We start from the raw sequence: 20638 nt of genomic DNA, 5'->3' as shown, positions 1-20638 counted from the left end.
CATTAATTATGCAAATTTTACAAATTCTTGGTGCAATAAACTGGACTAGCGCCGAAAATGTTTCTTGGTTGTTCTTCAATTATTGTAGACAAAACAATGCTAACTCATATTCAACCACATCAAATCGTATGTGACATGTCTTCAATCCGAGTTTCCAGTTCACAGATTTTCTCCCTAAAGCTTAGTTGAATTAACACATATCATTATTGACGTAATAGTACTCTCTTTCGAAATATGCAAATTTTATTAATGGATACAAACACGCAATAACTAATCATGAGCACATTGGGAAAAGAGTGTTATTGCAATCAGATCCTCAAGCACTGAAGTAGGTAAAAGAAGAAACAGCGAAAGAGTAGTGTTCTGTGTCAAGTGGGGGACGAGCAACAAATATTTCGCTCGGCCGTTTAACCTCGGTCATGAGCTATCCTTTTTGATTTCTCTTCAAAATTTCGTTCGTTTGAATCAAGAAAATTGAAATAATTTATTTTTCATTTATGTTAATAAGTAGACATGTTGACTACCGCATATTTTCCGGATGTAGACGCAGAGCTTCTAAAACATGTTCCCCATAACTTGGCGCTATGGAGTTTAAAACACAAGGAACTTGAGCTAAAATTGCAAAAGATTTTCGGAGAAGATAATTCAAAGAATAACGTTCAAAGGTAACCATATTCCATTTCCTCTTTACGTATTCATTTATTTTAGCTATAAATTACGAAAGTCGCAATTATTTAAGATTGTACTTGTTAATATCTTGCTCACAGAAGAAGTATATTTTTATGTGTAGGTTTACTTTAGGACAACTATAAAATTAAATCTGAACAACATTGAAATTAGGTACTAATTTACGATAGGCACCCTAATATGTGGAAAATTTACAGAAGAAATGTGGGGATAGTTTTTGGAACTTGGGAGGACGATACAAAGTTAATCTAACCTAATCGAAAGTAACCTAACCTAATCTAATATAACCTAACCTAACCTGAACAAACAAAAAGTACAGAAAATATTCCAAGAAAGTAAGATATTTCAACTAAAAGAAATCTGGTCGCCAATTCCAAAAAATAAGCCGAAAAGTGTTATATTATGAATGTCTATTAATAATACAACCTATGACATTAATAATACGCGAGTAAAGGAAAGATCGTAGGTGATCTTTAATGTCGTCTATGATGCAATCCATCTTAAAGTGAGCAACCATTATTGAGTACCGTCAGAAATGAATGTATTATGTCTCCGAAGTTGAAATTAATCAAACCAAGATATATATTAAACAGTGGCGGCGCTAGGCTCACAATAGTAGGGGGCGCAAGAGGGAAGGCAAGAAAAATTTGGGAGCAAGGTAACCACACTTGTTTTGCTTTGAATATTATTATTATTAGTTGTACATGTTATTATTACTCACCGGTTGTACACAATATTTGGGGAGACATTCAGATGCAGAAGGCATATATATGAGGATTTTAAGACAAATTGCATTCAAATTATGCCAAATATTGTATATTCATAAATACAATGCGAGGGTCCGCATGAGCTTTGGGGGGTCCGGAGCCCCTCGGCCCCCCAGGATCGGCGCCCTTGGGATGGCAGTTGCCCCCTCTATCGCCGCCACTGACATAAAAGTAAGTTATATACGTAAGCTCCACATGTAAGCTATCTGTGAACATTGATATAGCGTTGACAAGTATGGTTCATTGCTATTCAATAGTAATTCAAAATAATAACTTGTACTAACTGCTCAGCGTAAGTCGGTGCGTGTTTTTAGCATTTGTTTTCGCTCATGCCCACGCCTTGAGTCGCTAACATGCTTACTTTCTACGGACGCATCCCCTCCTACCATGAACCGAAATATATGCAATTGTTCTTCCTATTGATGACAGCACAGTATTAAAGATAGATATTAGATTTTACTTGTAGATGGATTCCATCGAATTTGATCAAGATTACACATACCGGTATTTATAATTATAACAGCTATGCTGTTCTTAAATAAACCTGGGCAAAGAATACATTGTCGCCTATAAACAAGCGAAATAAACATAATCGTAAAAGATCATTCTTATTTTATTTTGTCTTTCTGTACAAAATCGATCTTTAATTGCTATTAGAAGGATATTATTACGTTTGTATTATGTGCAATGAATTGATTAAGAACTTTGATTGTGAACAACTTTACAAACATGCTTGTACACGCTTGAAAAATGAAGGAAAAATGTTTCAGTTATACCTCCCAAGTTTATGCCGGCTAGGCTAAATGAGACAGTGATGATGACAAAGGAATACAATAGTGGAATGAAGAAAGTAGGAGAAAACGGGAGACTCCCGAGTAAACCTAAGCACACGGTGTTTGTCCACCTTAAAGCTCACTTGGCACGAACTGGGATCTAACCAGGAACCCCGCGCACCGGAAATGAACGCTCTGTAAGTGCGCCACTGCAGCCTCCATTTCAAGGTTTATCAAAACGCCAAGTTTCATAAGGATTGTATGAGTTGGGTGTATTTTTTAAAAAAATCTTACTGAAAATTTGAGTACCGGTAACTCAAAATCCGAAAGACTGAAAAAGTAATATTTCACTTGCTTATGTAGCAAATCAAGGTTTACCGTCATGCCAAGTTTGATCCCGATCGGACGTTTTCTTTTTTAATTCGTACGACGTGCAGTACCTTTGATTTCTGAAGTAAAATGAGATGAAGAACGGAAAAGACACATTCAGAGTCGATTTTGTCCTAGTAGAGTAGGTACGATATATGTTATGAATATCTATTGTAAATGTTCCCTTTAATTTGAACAATAAATTAGGTGGTTATTCGTAAGTAACCTAGATACTCGTAATGAGATTAAAATACGGTAGTATACCCCCTATAACGTAGCATAATGACCGTTTCTTTCGACATGTTCTATCTCAATGTTCTCGTTTTCATTATTTCAATACTTACACCAACGCTTGTACGTATTGTTGGAGTACGTATACGTGTGTAATGACTTGCGAACAGCGAAGTAACTAGGTTAGTTTTCGCCCACAGGCCCGCAACCAGAGGGGGCTAAGGAAGACTAGACCCCTATAAACTTTTCGTGGTCCCTCCATACCTCAATGCAAAATGTACAATTTAGATAGTTGTAAGAGAATTCTTAATGACTTGGCCCCGCTAACATATTCATGGATCCCCAAAGCTCTGTGGCTGGTTTCGGGACTGGTCGCCCGGGGCAAGAACTCGCCTTAGCGCCCCCTGACCAACCAAACCGATAAGGAACCGGTATGTTCACTAAAACAATTGTGTAAGGAAAAGCGTTGCTTTAAAAAGGCAGTATGTGCGTCAGCGTTGGAAGTGTTATCACTGTTAGAAGACAAGAAACCATAGAGAGAAATGACAGGCACAAGCGGAGTTTTGAGATAGCCAATGGGGCAACCGCCCCAGGCCCCACGCTTAGAGGGGCCGCGAGTTCTGAGCATGTTTCTTCCGAGAAATAGATACAAAAGCACATCACACACACACACACACAGGAATTAGATCAAGCATCTGAAGGAAGTTGATTATTGTTTTATCGGCTTTAGAAGTAGCACATCAACGTTCGGTGATTTATCAATACTCTGGCCCCGCGGGGTCATTATTGGCATTAAGCCCTACGCGCATCTAAAGCTGCCTGTGATGATAGGTAACAAAATATACTTGTTCTTAATTATCTACTACGACCGGAAGTGCCAGAAACCAATAGTGATCTACATAGAACAGAAGTGATAAGAGATTGAGGGAATATATATATATATTTAATTGATTTAGCTTGTAGAAATAGATACGAGGAGCAGCTTCTCTCTTAACTTTGTATTCAAACTGTAAGTGGCAGAAATCAATTCTTCTGGTTTTGAAATTGATGGCTATAGAAATGGTGAAAACGGTTGTAGATAGCGAGAACCGTTTTTCTGCAAATGAACGAAGTAACCCAGGAATATATATTTGAAATTCAGTTTAATGTCTGTACTAAAACCAGAAATATTGGAAATATATTATCACTTCCAATTGAATGGGGCCGCGGTGGCTCGCTGGTAGAGTGCTCACCTCTGGTCCTGGGTTCGATTCCAGCTCGCGCCAAGTGGACAAACACCATGTGAGGAGTTTTCTTGTGGTTCCTCCGTTTCTTCCCACTTTCTTCATTCTACCATTTCATTCATTTCTCATCTTCACTGTCTCCTTTAGGTTAGGAGGCAAAATCGTGGGGCGTAAACTTAAAGATTTCATTTCGACCCCATAGAGATCAAATTCTTTTACTTGATATACAGTATACGCTGATACTTTAGTTATCTTTGATAGTAAGGTTAGGTTTAATAGGAAATTTGTTTTTCTACGTTTCCTTGGAAACTACGCTTCACCTTAATTTTACATTCATTCATATTATTCCATTCAAGTCAACACGATTTGGCGATTGCTGTATGCATTTCATCTCTGAACATTGATTTTTCGTAAAAGCTAACCGTACTGTATTGTAGAATTAACATTTCATATAACTTAAAATAAGAAGGGGAATAAGAATAAACTTTATTAAAAATATTACACCAAAATGAACAATAATTATAATAGAAACATACTTTACACAAGGGCTTCTTTTTTCTACACGTGACTTGTCAATAATTGCAAGATATTTACAATAACATTCATGATGAGTTCACTGCACAGTGGTCGGAAACTTGGAAAAAGCGGACAAAAATAGTTTATTACGAAACAAGGAAGTTGACGGACTCTCTATCATTCTATACGTAATTGCCCTTTCTAAATCGATTGCAACTACTGTGAAAGTGATTCGAAGAGCCTTTGCTGCAATACGTGCAATTATATATACAGGGTGGCCCAAAAGTGTCCAGGATCCCCTCCCTTAAATGTCAAATACTGGAAAATATAACCAAAGGAACAATGTAAGGAGTAATAAAGGTCAGGAGAAATTGGGGAGGATACAGAACAATGAAATCCACCATCGTGAATCACACATACAGTTCATAAATTGAAAACATAACATGTTAACGCCTTATGTGAATTGGACATCGCTAGCCAGTACGAAGTTATGACAGGTGTTAAAATGCATCCAAGAAGCGGTTACAGATTCAATGTGGTCTCCCTCTAATTGTACGTGCAGCTAATAAAAAGCCGGTGTTAAACAAATGTGTGTTTGGCTTTAGGGTCAAAATTAAAGTTCGCGGTTTTGCACTCGCACCATCTTTGAAGAAACACTAATATTTACTGGAATGTAATTTAGTTCAGGATTACGTTGTTTCGGTAAGATTAAAAGATTCAATATAGAATCTACTTATATACTACTGCACTGACGTGTAATATGCAGCAGCTCCACATGACTGATAGCTTACCACTGCAATACGTATGAGGCTTTCACTACAACTTTGATTCAGTTACAAAGGGCAACCCAAATTACGTACAAGACAATATGCCTTTTCCCTTTGTAAGGCTCAGATAGCGGATCTCGATTGCAATCACAACAACATTGCTCATCACTCATTTCCAGTTAGATAGGGTTGAGTCCTTCAGCTGCATTTGCCTGCAGCTACTTCAAATGCTCAACCTTTGTACTACTCATGGTCATGTCTTCATTGTTGAAATGATATCCAAATCTTTAACAATGGAACTGTTTCAACAATGAAGAAAATTCTAAATGAAAAATCGGCAGGGGTTGTTGCCTTTGACAGGTTATGAAGTTCATTATCTAAAAATTTGAAGTCCGTAGGTTGAAATTTGTAAGAGAAATCGTAAATTTTCGTAAAAGGTAAAAAATGCATGAGAGATATGAAGACCTTAGTGACATCTATTGGCGAAATTTGTCCCTTTACCTAACCTTAAGTCAACTTTGTAGAATTGAAATTGTATTTATTTGAAGTTCTCATTCCTGTCTTGACATTCACAGACGCTCCATACTTTCGGACTTATGGAAAGGGTGCTGTCAGTATGACCGAGGTGTACAAACGGATGCTTCAGAAGTCCTGCCCCTTCCCTCCCTTCTTCAGCAGATTGAAACTCTCAGGCAGGTAAGACTTCATAATCACGTGTGATAGAGGATCAACAAAACTTCATATTTTTATGCTTCAAAAACATCAAATTAGTTTTTCCTGTTATGGATGATGGTCACTGTAGTTGCAGTATATAGATTGGCAAAATTTCATATGCCTGCTTCAAATTCCAAGGAATTTGTGCTAAAATTCTGACTACTTTGCATTTAAACGACTGGGAGTCGAAGCCATGACCTTGTGCAGCAAAAGGCACGGACTTTATCTACTAGCCTGGTTAAATTTTTCCTTTTATGAACTGGAGAATTTATCCCATTTCCAATTCATCACAAACCAACGAATGTGCAACATTTGATATGTTGAGTTTTGTATCATCATTTATATTGAAACAACTTGTACTTTGTTCTGACAACCTCTGAGACTTTCATTAAGTTTATCTCAAATATTTGAATCGGTGTTCACAAGTAAGGGAAGAATTTACCACTTTCAATATCGATTTCTCGAAATTAATATTTTTCCACATTTGACGATCCGGGATACATGGAAAATGGGATATAATTCGCCAATTCGTAAAAACAATTCGGCAACATGAATTTGTAGATTATTAAATTACAAATCTTGGTTGATTAGCGCATACCAAACTGTTGTGTGTGTATTTTACATGATGCGTATTACAAATAATTCATCATTAATACATACTTACGTCTTGTTTTATACATAGTACGATATGTTTATAATTGATATGAAATAGTTGACGCAAAACATGTACTGATTTATTCATGCTTGTGGAATTCCGACCTACAACACTGGATCTGCAATTTACTTCCGTTCCCCCTCAAATCGGCGGAATGGTCCTGTTTTCCTTAAAGTAACTCGTAAAAAATATTTTAAAATGAAAAAAAGTTCACAGGGGTATTTTGGGAGAGAATGTCAATCAAAACTATTAATACTTACAATAATGTTCATCCTTCGGTAAATTTTCTATGCTAAGTCATTTTTGATTGGGACATCATATTGGTAGCCAACGAAACTCTGCAGAAAGAGTTCCGTAGAAAAAGAAGGAATAGAGAAGAATTGACCAAACGTAGTGTAAATGGGATAATCTCAGTTTGACTCATTTCTAAATTTGTTTCTGACGTATAGTTTATTTGGTTTTAAACATGAAAGAAACTTTATTTATAAACATTTTTGAAAATATTTTCATTTATTCTTATTTTCTTATTTTTTATTTTTTATTTTATTTTATTTTATTTTATTGTTTACTAACAGGAAATCGTAGAAGTGAAGAAAAATGCAGAGAATGAGTTGGAAACTCAGAAAATGAATTTTAGGAAACAAATCGATAAAGCTGACAAAGAAGTGTAAGTAAAGAAGATTTACATTGTATTATTTAAAGATAAGTAAATTTCAGTCAAGCTTAGTTTTATATATATATATATATAGATTTTCCAGTTTTCATAGATTAGTTTTCTACGGCACCTAAAAGCTAAAAATTTATCTTGGAAAATTATCTCAGAATAATTGAAAAATGAAATGAAATCATTAAGTTTTACGTCCCTCGTTACGCAAGTTAGGCTAAAGGAAACGGTGATGATGAGAGAAATGGTGGAATGAAGAAAGTGGGAGGAAACGGAAGAACCCCGAGAAAACCCACGAGCACGGCGTTAGTCCACCACAAAGTCCACACGGCGCGAGCTGGGATCGAACCAGGGACCCCAAGCACCGGAGGTGAACGCTCTACCACTGAGCCACCGCGCTGTACTTGAAGAATATGATTAATTTTTCCGTTTTTCGTAAGAAGCTATTTAACCTACTTCCTTTAAAGTGCTATTATACCATTAAGGAATATCTAAATGATTCATTAAATGAAGAGTTGGTAAGAGATACTTACTCGTGAGTACTTGCCTATTGTGGTACAAATAGTTACCTAGTTACAATGTAAATGTTCATATTTATATTGTAAAACATTGTCCCATATAGGTATAGGTAGAGCATTAATAAAAAGAGTGTCCGGAATCGATCTCCCACTACCAATTTTGTTATAAAATTTCTCTATAAAAAGTACTTTAACAAAATAGGTACAAATTAATCTCTCTAATATCAAAGGTTAGTTATATGTGGTCTTTGACCGTAAGGATCTCTACAGGCTAAGCAGAGTGGAATTAGGTGCCCAAAGCTCCGAAGCAAGCAGTGGGTAGGTTAGGATTCCCAGTCAGACCCCCGAAGCAGGCTAAGCCAGGAGGAAGGATAGGGGTAGTCCCGAAGCAGACTAGAGGCCCAGGGGTTAGGTTACTCCTAAAGTCCCGTAGCAGACTAGAGGAGGGTCACCAGAAAACTGGTACTGAATTGCCTTTATCCATCCAATGTATAGCGTTCTTTGGGTTTCGGTGGCGCTGCTGCTCCGTGGGAGGGGCTAGAAGCCGTCGTCTACAAGTGATTGTAGATCCATCTGGTGTAAAATCTTCTTGCCAAACCACGTGGTGTTGTTTGTAAACACTGACATATGGAATTGTTTGTTTACAACATCACATGGGATATTACAATATACTTGTTATATCGTATTTTATGGTTTTGTACTTTATAAAGTTGTATAGGTACAATATGCTGTATACCTCTGCTACTTTACACTATTGTGTGTATTTTTTATTTTGATAATTGTAATGCTTACATGAGAATTTCTCGTGTTTTGTAAGCTAATGAAATAGGCGAATGAATTGATATCGAAAATCTATTTGTAACGAACCATTCCTGTTACATTTCGTTATAGATTTTTATTTTAAATGTGACTATATAAATTAGCCATAGCAACCCCTAAAGATACTCCATTCATGTCAAGATTGCAAATGTGAAAGTCTCTCACTTATTTACTTTTTCTTTGTTTGCTCGTTGAGCGAAAGATGATTAATATTCGTAAGAGATATGAGGTAATTATGTTGGCATATGGAATAATTTATACATTATGTTATAATTTAGATAATACCAAATTATTTGATTGAAATATCATCATTAGAAATATTTATTCCAATTTGGTTCACAATTTGGACATCATTATATAGAAAGACGAAATTATGAAATAACCATACTTTCTGTTAGATATTTGAATTATGTTGAGATATGCTCAGTGGAATTTGATTTTTGTAAAAGAAAAGAAAGTGACATTATTCGATATACGCTATGTAACGACCCATAACTATCGTTACACATGTCTTTATTTCGTTAATTTCTTTCTCATTTGTGGTTTCCGTATACTGTATCTGCACCATAACTTATTTAATTGTAATTACCTATCACCTTAGTATATCGCAATTAGGTTTAAAAAGCCCGGACATTCAAAAAACAAACTGAAACCTTTTCTAGAACAACTATTATACTCTATTCAGCTACTCACAGAAAGTCCCCAAAAAATCCCGCGTTTGATATGGTCACTATGGCCACCATATTGGATAGCCTATTTCCAAAGGCGCCGACCCTGGGGGGCCTTGGGGGCCCGGGCCCCCACAAAGCACATGTGTCTCCCCTATTGTATTTATGAATATACAATATTTGACATAATGTGAATGCAATTTGTCTTAAAATCCTCATATATATACCTTCTGCATCTGAATGCCCCCCAAATTTACAGAGAAATCGGCGCCCGTGCCTATTTCCAACGCCTAGAATTTTCCTGGAAACCATAGCATTTACTTTAACGGACTATAATATAGATTGTAAACACCGATATTGAGCAGAGATTAAAAAAAACAACTATAGATCGTTGAAAAGATATTTAATTAGTTCTTCTTATTATGTAAAAATTGGGGAAATTTACACTTTCCCAAAAGAGAGAACAGGGAATTTTTAGAAAATTTCTCAGAACAGAAGACAAAATTAAGTTTTTCGATCTTTACTACAACATTGTAAGGAGAAGAAACTTAAAATATGTGAAAAATTTTGGCTACTTCCTTGTCAGTAAAACATTAAAAATACATAATATTAAAATCTTCTAAAGTTGGGATTTCTAAATTAGATTCACGTAATACGTTAAATTTCCTCTTGGCCAAATATTGTAAAATTTTCACCTCTTCATCCACAAGTTTTGAGTGAAGTTATCAATGGATAGGCGTTTGAAAAGCCTTGAATATCCCTTACAAACCCCGATGTTGACTCTTTCTGAGAAGGAAAAAGGGAAAATCCAAAAATTTGAAGGATATTAAAAAAAAAAGGAATTGCACCGCTCTTAGAATGTGAGACTAGTCAGAGGAATTTGACGTGCAGAACAAAAATTGTTTAAAAAAGTAATTCTTAAAATACTAATTCTTTAATTTGTAAAGGTTTCAAACTTAGATAACTTTCATTTAAAAATAACTGCACTGAACTGCTTGTGTTATTTTAAGTTGTTCGACTGTTTTGACATACTATATCTGTACCATGTCGGTATCTTTGATGTCTCAAGCAATTGGCGCGATTGACCTGAACTTTCGTGACAACTTTTCCTTTTCCTTTTCTAAAAAAATCGCAGTTACTGTATTGTAATGTAATCGCTTTCAAAAGTTCGGAAATTAATGATAAAACATATTTGTAAATCCATCTTGACTAAATAGTAGTAGACACATGAAATAATCAGATAAATTTTGATTATATCAGTCCAGTTTATAATCAGATTTGATTTGTATTATTTGTTTATTCTTATAAGGAATGCACAAAGTGAGGTTTCAGTCGATTGTTCTTTACTTTTTGGGAACCATCCTGTATCACGTAAGAGAAATCATCAAGATTACTAAATTAAGATGCGTGATATCTACATAGAAGTATTTATAAAATTTACACAACAAATTTGTAATATTTATTTAATAGACCAATGTGCACATAATCTAAATATGTTGTGTTCTTACCTGTGTGATGTGTATCCAGGTAGAATTACATTTACGAAATGTTTACCTGTTAAGTACGAATTCCCTCGTAAAGTATCCATTAAGCACAGTATACAAAGTGAAATGAAGTATCTGAAAGTAGTATGCTACCTCAGGACGTGTAACCATAAAAGTGTCCGAGAGATAACAGATCCACATATTTGTGAAATTTACATGTTACTTTGGAACACAAATGTGCAAGCAAGGAAAACTTATCGGAATATTACTTATAACAGCTTTAGTAATATAATTACATAATCTAACACGTTATGTAAGTGTTTTATGTCATATATCTACAATGTTTAGCACTTTTCTCGTTTATGCGTATTCCCACTTCCGTTGACGTGCCTACTCCCTAGGGATGAACCTTGCGCACCTGCCCTGGTGCGGTTAGATATAATTTGTGCTTTTTATGACCACCTAGCACAAGTTGGTCAGTGCTTTTGGACAGTACTTCTTATCTTGTATGCACACTAAAACGCTCCTAAAATGAATCTGTACAGAGGAATGCAAGTCCACCTCCCAAAAATGATTGTTTAGGGTATAGAGACTCCATTTGCAGAAAAAGAAAAATATATGCAATGAATTTATGTATGGATCCGTACATTAAAACTGCACCGTCAAAATGTCTTATTAGTAGTGCACAAGCATGTTTTCTGGTATCGACGAAAGATCGTTTCTCTTTTGTGGGTTCCCTCCTGTGGAACATGAATTTGCTACTGAAGACCGGTTGATGATCATCTTTTTTACTACGTTCCTATCAGAGAATAGCTATATTACATACCCAGCTCTCTATTTACAGGTAAATATGGTACCATAATCAGGTGTGATTTCAGGAAAAGGATCGTTTTAGCAAAGAATAAATAAAATGAAATAAAATGAAATGAAATCTTTAAGTTTTACGTAACACGGCTATGCCGGTTAGGCTAAAGGAGACTGTGATGATGAGAAACGATGGAATGAGAAAGTGGGAGGAAACGGGAGAACCCCGAGAAAACTCACGAGCACGGTGTTTGTCCACCACAAAGTCCACACGGCGCGACCTAGGATCGAAGCAGGGATCCCAAGCACCGGAGGTGAACGCTCTAACCCTGAAAAAAATAAATAAAGTAAGTTTCTTACAACTATTAATGGCGCTGTATAAGATAAAAAGAAATTCTATTTAAAGGTAAATATTATTTGAAGTGAATTGAGTAGAATACTCAATTGTTTCATTCTAAATAGTTCCTAAACAATAGTAGTAAGTTATATTGTTTTAAGAATAAAGTTTTATTTTGAAAGGTAAATGAGTGAATTGATTTATCCACTGCCTAAATAGATGCTGAATTTTTCGAAGTTCATTCACTTTAATATATTTTAATACGTACTTTATCCTGTCCATATGTCTATAAATATTTACTATGTATTAGAAGTATAGCTTGTCGGATTTTTATTAATGCATTTAATCAAAACTTACTGACACTTAGATAAGTACATTTTGATAGAATAGTGAAGCAGACCCGTATCCACGGAGGGGCTAGGGTGGGCCGGGCCCTCCCTAAATTTTTGCTGGCCCCCCTAAAATTTTCACGGTAGGCTTGCAAATGAACTATAATATGTTGATGAAGTATACTATTGTTGGATCGCTCCCCTAACTTCTACCGCCCCCCCTACATTTTTGGTCTGGCTACAGGCCTGTAGTGAGGTACAGTCCCATAATAAGAGAAAGACAACGTTAGTACAAGATGCAAATCATTGACACATGAATTACTTTCTTCTAAATACAGATATCTTATTAAATTTGAGGTGTGATCGAAAGTTTTGTTAATGTTGATAAAACAATGGATTGTTTCGTATATTAAAAACGGCGATAAATGCAATAAATATCAATTAAAAACAGTTCCTGAATTTTTTTTAAAACTTTAAAAAGAATACTAATTAGACCCATAACAAAATTGTAGGGTCCCTCAACGTATTAGAATATAATATAATAATCACTGTTTCAATTTTACTTGCAGGTATTCCAAGTTTCATGATCACATAATTGGAATTAAAGAACTTTATGAAGAGAAATTGGACAATGCTCGAAAAGCCTTTAAACAAAAATTGTCAGACGAAATTCAACGCGTGTCTGGAAAGTACAAACGAGCAGCCGATGAGGAGGTAAGAGCAATCGTTATTATTTTAATAGGAGTGTTATTAGAATGAAATGAACAATTTGAAATTTTTATTTTAGGTTAAAAAATTAAAATGCCCGTACTATTGAATATGGCCTCTAAAGGAAAAATACATGACGAAGCTTTCTTGATTAAGGCTGTATGAGACAGGACAAAACTAGGACTTAAGTCATTCTTAATTTTAACGATTTTGATGCTTTACTTTTGTTCTGTACTGTACAGATATTTCATCATTAGTAATAAGAAAATGCGTCTGTGTATGTGTATCTATCACCAGCTTTTCACATAGAAAGGGGCTAAAACCAAATAAGCTTTGTACATAGATCTTCATGAGTTATAATCGAGTACGAAGCCGTTTCTTTCTATTTTCGACTTGGGGGAATTTGTGGGAAACTCAAATTATATGCGAAAATCCATCCATTTTTCTAAGAACAATTAGTCTGAATGCAACCAACATCACATGTTGGTTATGCAAGTTTACATAACAATACAGGATAAATACTGGTACACGTTCACTGAGTGGTAGACTTTTTACCTCTGGTGCATGGGGTCCCTAGTTCAACCCCCGACCAAGTAACTTTATGGTGGACAACATCGTGTCAATGGGTTTTCTCTTGGAAACCCCTTTCCTCCCACATTGTCATTTTCTCAGGTCTTCCACCAGTATTCAATTACCTTTTTCCATTCGTCTTCCTTAGCCTACAGGGTATAATGATGAAATAAAATGTTTTAGTTTAACGTCCAACGATTATGTCCGTTAGGCTAAGGGAGACGGATGATTAAGGCAAGTAAATGATGATGGAAGAATTGGTGGAATGAGAAAGTGGAAGGAAACGAGAGTACCACGACAAAACCCACGGACACGGTCTTGTTTATCATAAACCTACTTTGTCGGAAATTGAACCAGGCACCCCATTCACCAGAAGTCAGACCTGTACCACTGAGCCACCGTGTGCCCTACAGGATGTAAACGTGGGACGTTAAACTGAACTGGTAGTTAGTACTTTTTCTCTTAAGAATTCCTCTTCCCTCTTGCTATAAAAATCTTAATCAACAATGATAATTCTAGATTACAATGCTTCAATGAATTTTTCAGTCAAAGGAAGGTAAGCATAGTAACAATACATATTTTATTATTAATTTGAAATATTTGTTTAAGGGGGAACAAGATGGCGACGGACATCTTTACACCTGGAGTGTCATGCTCTTACAATTGTGCAATTGTGAATTTGTTGATAATTTTAAATTTTCACAAAGTTTAATTTCTTTACAATTTTTATATATTATTACATCTTTTTTATGTGTCCTGAGCCACTAACCCCCAAGTGATTTTACAAATAGTGTAAAGACAAATTTACTTAGAACAGGTGAATTCATCCATGTTGGAACGCGCCATTTTATACAAATCTACGTTTTCAAAAACAATTAAAACAAATTTAGTGAAGCAGTCCACTGGGCTATAAGGCCGGGACTTTCTTTATAAATCTCCCAAAAGGGAGATAACTAGAACTAGAACTATTTGTTTAGCGTGTTAGAAAAGTGTTTATCCAAGATAGCATAGGATTAAACCAATTAGAATTAACCATTTAGAATTAACAAATGAATGCAGAAGTGTTAAGAATAGCGGGAGAGAAAAGAATAATTTTAGATTTAATTGTTTAAATTTACATTGGAGTTGCATCAGCCGATCGTGACGTAATGTTACGTGGTATTATCATGTCGGCTGTGAAGGGAAAGGTGTTTGTGAATTGTGATAAAGGTGGAATTAAATGAGCCATGCGGGACTTGTAACTCCCTTCGCTCGCTGACGCTCGGTCAGCTGTTTCGTAGCGTAAGTAAATAACTTTTTTTTTAATCAATAAAGTTGTGTGTGCAAAGTGGACTAATACCACGTGACATTACGTCACGATCGGGTGCTGCAACTTCAATGTAAATTTAACCTCACCCAACTGTATCATGAGGATCGTCCTAGACGCAGGCCCGTAGCCAGCCCAAAAATGTAGGGAGGGGCCGGTAGAAGTTAGGGGGGGGCGACCCAATCATATTATACTTCATCACCATATTATAGTTCATTTGCAAGCCTACCAGGAGCCGCGGTGGCTCAGTGGTAGAGCGTTCACCTCTGGTGCTAGGGGTTTCGGGTTCAAACCCTGCTCCCGCCAAGTGAACTTTGTGGTGAACAAACACCGTGTGCGTGGGTTTTCTCGGGGTTCTCCCGTTTCCTCCCACTTTCTTCATTCCACCATTTCATTCATTACTCATTATCACCGTCTCCTTTAGCCTAACCGGCATAACCGTCGGACGTAAAACTCAAAATTTCATTTCATTTCATTTTGCAAGCCTACCGTGAAATTTTATGGGGGCCAGCCAAAATTTAGGGGGGGCCGGCCCCCTCTTGCCCCCCGTGGATACGGGCCTGCCTAGACGGTATGGGGTAGGGAAAAGAAAGATGAGTCCAAACAGGCTTCAGTTGAAGCATGGAATGAAAATAGAAAATTCGGACGTGAAGACGAAAAAGTTAGCAGAGAATCATGGGGCAGGGAGGGTTCTCAGTTTGTGGGAAGTGATTTCCTAGTAATGGTAGAATGTCTATGATGATGATGACGATGATGATAATGATTCAAGACATTATTAGTGAACATTACCCGACCATTCAAAGAGTATCTATTTTTTTGCTGATATTACTACCCAATTAAATCGTCCTTAATTTGTCACAGTATCTATAAGTGCAAACGATAATGTTCTTTTATTTAGTACTGTATATACTTAATACATTACACAACCGGAGGCTCTCGGACGTCCGGTTTAGTGATGGCCTGGAAAAAGACCGGAAATTTTGGGAAAAAAACCGTTTTTACCGAGCTTGGAAAATTTTAGAAAAATTGGAATTTTCGAATATTTTACCACATGATGCTTTTGAAATTAAAAATATTTTATATTTACTAGTTTACAGTTAAGATCATTGAGTGCTTATGTTTCTTGTATTAGAATAGGGAAAATTTGTGTCAACAAATACATGTGCACCATTTCTTTAAAGTTAGCATTGTTATAGAATGGAGTTATGGCTACAAATGATATAAAATAAAATTTATTAAGATAGACACATTTAAATTATCTTAGGCAATCTTATGAAGTTCCCGCTTTGTGGCAGGGAAATGTTAAAATAACGAGGACAGAATTATTTTAGTTAATACCGGTATGTTAAAATCAAATATATATATTTTATGGAGTTACGTATCTTACTTGTACTGTGTAAACTTTCTGGAAATTTTGAACCCATTAAAAAAATCTTTCGTAAATATCGGCAAAAACCAGAAAATACGTATAGTTTAAAAACTATTTCTTCGCCTGATGTTAATCTTATTTGCTGTAACGTGTCTGCAGCGTATATAAAATGTATTTTGGTAGCAGGAAAAGTACTTAAAGCGACAGGTTTATCATTTTTATATATATGTCAATCCTTCCCCCTCGATGAAGTTATGGCGCTAAATTTCGATTTAAATGGTATCTGGAGTGTCACTGTTCATTTCAGCGACCCCCAAAAATTATGGATTTGACACTAATATCGGCCATTTCCAACCATTTTATGTATCTTTTCCTTCCTAAAGTTGCGGGCCTGAATTTGGATTTAAGCGGCATCGGAAGTGTCACTGTTCATCTCAGCAACCTCAAAAACTATGGATCTGACATTTATATCGGTCATTTTCCATATGTATCCCCCTTTCCTTCCTCCAAGTTGTACCTTCAAACTGAAATGATAAAAATCATGTTAGGCCCGAACCCCATCTGTGATGAAAATTTTATCGAATCTCTCTGATGGTTCAGATGTTAAGTTACAAATGAAGGGTAAGGGGACAAAAACCAGGAATGTCCATGTATGTGCTTTATCGGGTATTTTGTCCTATCTTTTGGTGACTCTTGGTACTATTTGATTGTATATGCCATGCATGAATAGATGTAGAAATGTCCATGTAAAAGGGGCAAAAGATTTGACTAACCCTATTCATTTTGTACATGGTTTTCAATGTTAAAACGCCGTTTTCTCGAAAATGCAATTTTTGTGACATTCCTTCCCTTTTTCCCCTTACCCTAGAAATATAGTAACTTTCATTTTTAAATAATTTGTAATGCTAGAAAACAGGTATTTGTGTACATACAAAATTTTGTGCATAAAGTTTATATAAAAGTCTACATTACAATATTAAATACTAGTAATTATATGTTTTATTGTCTGAGTATTAGTGAAATTTGCCTACTGCTGTCTCTCTTAAGAAGGAATTTGGTTTTAATTAACAAAATTTCATCAGATCAAAGAACACATTAAGAACTCAGTTTTGTTGCAACAGAAACGCTTCATGATGGTAGATGTGTATGCAGCACTGTAATTAATGCACAACAACGAATAAACGACTAAAAAGCATATAAAGGAAATGAGTGCAGACTATTAATTTTCAAGAATAATTACAACAGTTTTATTTTTTGATTGCTTCTTTTTTAATATTCCCTTAATAAAAACTTACACTTTCACGCATTTGAGAAAAAACAAAGAAAAAACCGTTCCATTACTAGTCAAATTAACCTAATACAAAGATTTTTGTTATTTTCCCAGTTTTTCCAAATTATCCGGAAAGAAACCGGAAAAAAACTGTTTTTTACCAACGGATTCAAAATTTCTGGAAATTGTACAACACTAGTCCCGACAATACTTGATTTACATCACGTGTCTCCTCCAAAATTGTTCAAAACTTGAAATGTCCCAGTTTTTCTGGAACTAGTATTTAAAAAAAAAGATTTTATTAGTCATGGATACGCAATTAACAGTAATTATGTTTTGTCACTTTTAAAGAATTTTGGCCTATTATTTTATTAATTGTAATATTTCACAAAAGCAAGTGCCCAATTATAATTGTACTGTTAACTTTCATATAGTGTCTCAGTTTTTTGCGTTAATTTTCATAAATGTTTGGGTTTTTTAATCTGAAAATCTGGGAGACCTATCCGTATAATAAAGTTATGTAACACCTTAACTGCTTGTAAAGTTATATTTATTTGTAACGTATTCATTTAAGTAAAACACAATGTGCATAACATTGAACTTCAGGAGTTTCTCAGAAGAATTATTCCTCAGAATAAACCAAATATCCTATGTAAGTTTCGAACATTCGAATTAAATATAGATGAAGGCATATCGTTAGAAAAATATCTTCCTCCATGAAGAGTTTTTACTGCTGGCAGATGCAAATTAATGTTTATTAATAGAGCCTTATCAAAGTATTAAACAGCTCTCCAAGGGTGAGAAAAGTTTTAAAATTTCCATGTTACCCGCAGGGCCGTGCCGTGGAAAATCAGCGCCAGGGGCGAGAATACACGACGGCGCCCTCATACATGTATTCCAAGCAATTTTTCCTATCTTTTTTCCTTTTTTCTCCCGAATTTTTCGCCCCCTTACTTCGGCGCCCGGGGCCGTTGCCCCCTCTCCACGGCACGGCCCTGGTTACCCGCCAACCTATAATTGAGGTGAGAAAGAAGAATGGAGTGTGAATATCTCATCAACATCATCTTAGGCATTCTCCCATTACTGGCAGGTCGCTTGTAACAACTGAGAAGCTTCCGTGCACAAATGTCTTTCGCTAACGAGAAAGTAAATATTTATTAAAATTTGCTGTAGGCCTATCTTTACAATGTTTATTACTCTTGTTATTATAGTGTCCTTTCTTTTTTAGACCCACGATCTATTGTAATGTAGAAGTTGGTTTGAAAAAATATGTTAAACTATAATCATCTATTTTACTAAGAACATAACTGAAACTTATTCTACAGGATGTCCAATATACAATGCAACCCGGACTTCGGGATAGTAGATCTTTTGAACCTGAAGTGATACACAAATAATGGTTATACCAAAATGAAGCTTTGTTCATGCAGATATTTTTAAACTAGAAAGCAACGATTGAAGTAGACTAGAAACTGCACAGTGTTTCCAGATGTAGCCGAAGGTGTAGATCAATTTTTCTGCATAACATGTAAATTGACTCATAACTCATACGTATGGATGTTCTGTCGTTAATTTTCAGTTTGTTTAGTTGGAGTAACTTGTAAACTATGGACTATAAAAAAGAATTTTTCATTTCCACCGATAACTAATCGAGTGAGACCTCTGCAAGGGGGAACTAGGGAAATCGTAGTTTTTATAAATTAACACTCTGAATTGGCAACACTGCTGATGTTTCTGTGCATCAAAAGGTGTGTTAAGAATCTGTGTACATTATGCAATTCCTGAAAACAACGAAAAAGAAACATCATCATGATAAAACTTTTACTTACATGCACCCGGCAACACTGCTACTATCAGAAATGAGTTATCAGGTCTACAGCGATGCTGGAAGTGCCCCTTGTTTTGATTTAAACACTGGTTCACACGTTTCACCATGTTGGCAGTAACTTTACGAGGATTAGGAGTGTTAATGTTGTCAGTACCACTGCGAATGTTCGTTTCTAGATCCTGTATAGTTTGAGAATTGTTCTTGTATAGCTCTTGCTTTAAGTAGCCCCATAGAAATGAATAGCAGTGTTCTTGAACAGCCGGAAGTGGCAGTAGATTTCTACAACTCTTGGTTGCACTAAAGGAATAAAGTTGAAATGGAACATATCCTTGCGATACTAAATTCATATCAAAAACCGCTTCTTGCTACTCCTTGCAATATTTGCTCTATTGATGATCAACGTTAAAAGCAGAGATGGTTGATTTCAACCACTTCCAGTTTGAATAGGAGTTAAGAAAAGACGATGAATTGATTCGAAACCACGGAGTTGCTAATGAAAAATTAATGTATGAAATATAAACAAAATCAAGAGATGTTTTTGAGAGAATCCGTATTATTATTATTATTATTATTATTATTATTATTATTATTATTATTATTATTATTATTATTATTATTATTATTATTATTATTATTATTAAATTTTCTCCTTTCAGGGAACTATCTTTAATTTTGAGGGTAAGAAAATTCGAAAAATGCTCCTAGAGAATCTTATAAAATCTTTCGGTGTGGATATATTGAACACATTTACATCAGGACGGATAGAAACCCAAAAATTGATTTTTTATTATGTAACGATAATCATGCCTGTTGTGCTGTATGGTTGCAAAATATGGTTTCTTACTCTAAGGGAAGAACGCACACTGAAAGTATTTGGGAATAAAATTGTGAGACGAATACTCGGACCCAAGGGCAACGGGAATGGGGAATGGTGGAAACTTCAAAACGAGAGACTATATAATTTGTATTGTTCAACAAACATTGTTAGGGTCATCAAGTCTAGGAGGCTTAGGTGGGCGGGTCATGTAGCTAGAATGGAAGAAAGTAGAAACGCTTTCAAAGTCTTGACTGGAAGATCAATCGGAAAACGACCATTAGGAAGACCTAGGCGCAAATGGGAGGACAATATTAAGATGGATCTCGCAGAGATGGGAATACAAAGTAGAAACTGGATCCAATTGGCTAAGGATAGAAGTCAGTGGAGAGCTTTTGTGAACGCGGCATTGAACCTCCGGGTTCCATAGACCATAGAGTTATTTACT

General features: G+C 35.6%; 1 protein-coding gene across 2 annotated transcripts in view; it reads left to right on the top strand.

Moving 5' to 3' along the window:
- Positions 1-355: 355 nt before the first annotated feature.
- The window catches only part of LOC145669035 (uncharacterized), a 69362-nt gene continuing 49079 nt past the window's right edge, over positions 356-20638 (top strand). For both annotated transcript variants that reach the window (XM_081737383.1, XM_081737384.1), the window contains exons 1-4: positions 356-665; positions 5909-6029; positions 7278-7369; positions 12895-13039. In XM_081737383.1, coding sequence (XP_081593509.1) covers positions 514-665; positions 5909-6029; positions 7278-7369; positions 12895-13039 — 510 coding nt within the window. In that variant the 5' untranslated portion in view covers positions 356-513. The remainder of the gene's footprint in view (positions 666-5908; positions 6030-7277; positions 7370-12894; positions 13040-20638) is intronic.

This window comes from Thermobia domestica, chromosome 13 (assembly GCF_964235325.1).
Source record: "Thermobia domestica chromosome 13, izTheDome1.hap1.1, whole genome shotgun sequence".
NCBI classification, from domain to species: Eukaryota; Metazoa; Arthropoda; class Insecta; order Zygentoma; family Lepismatidae; genus Thermobia; species Thermobia domestica.
The sequence above is the reverse complement of the archived record's forward strand: the minus strand, read 5'-3'. Positions and strand labels throughout refer to the sequence as shown.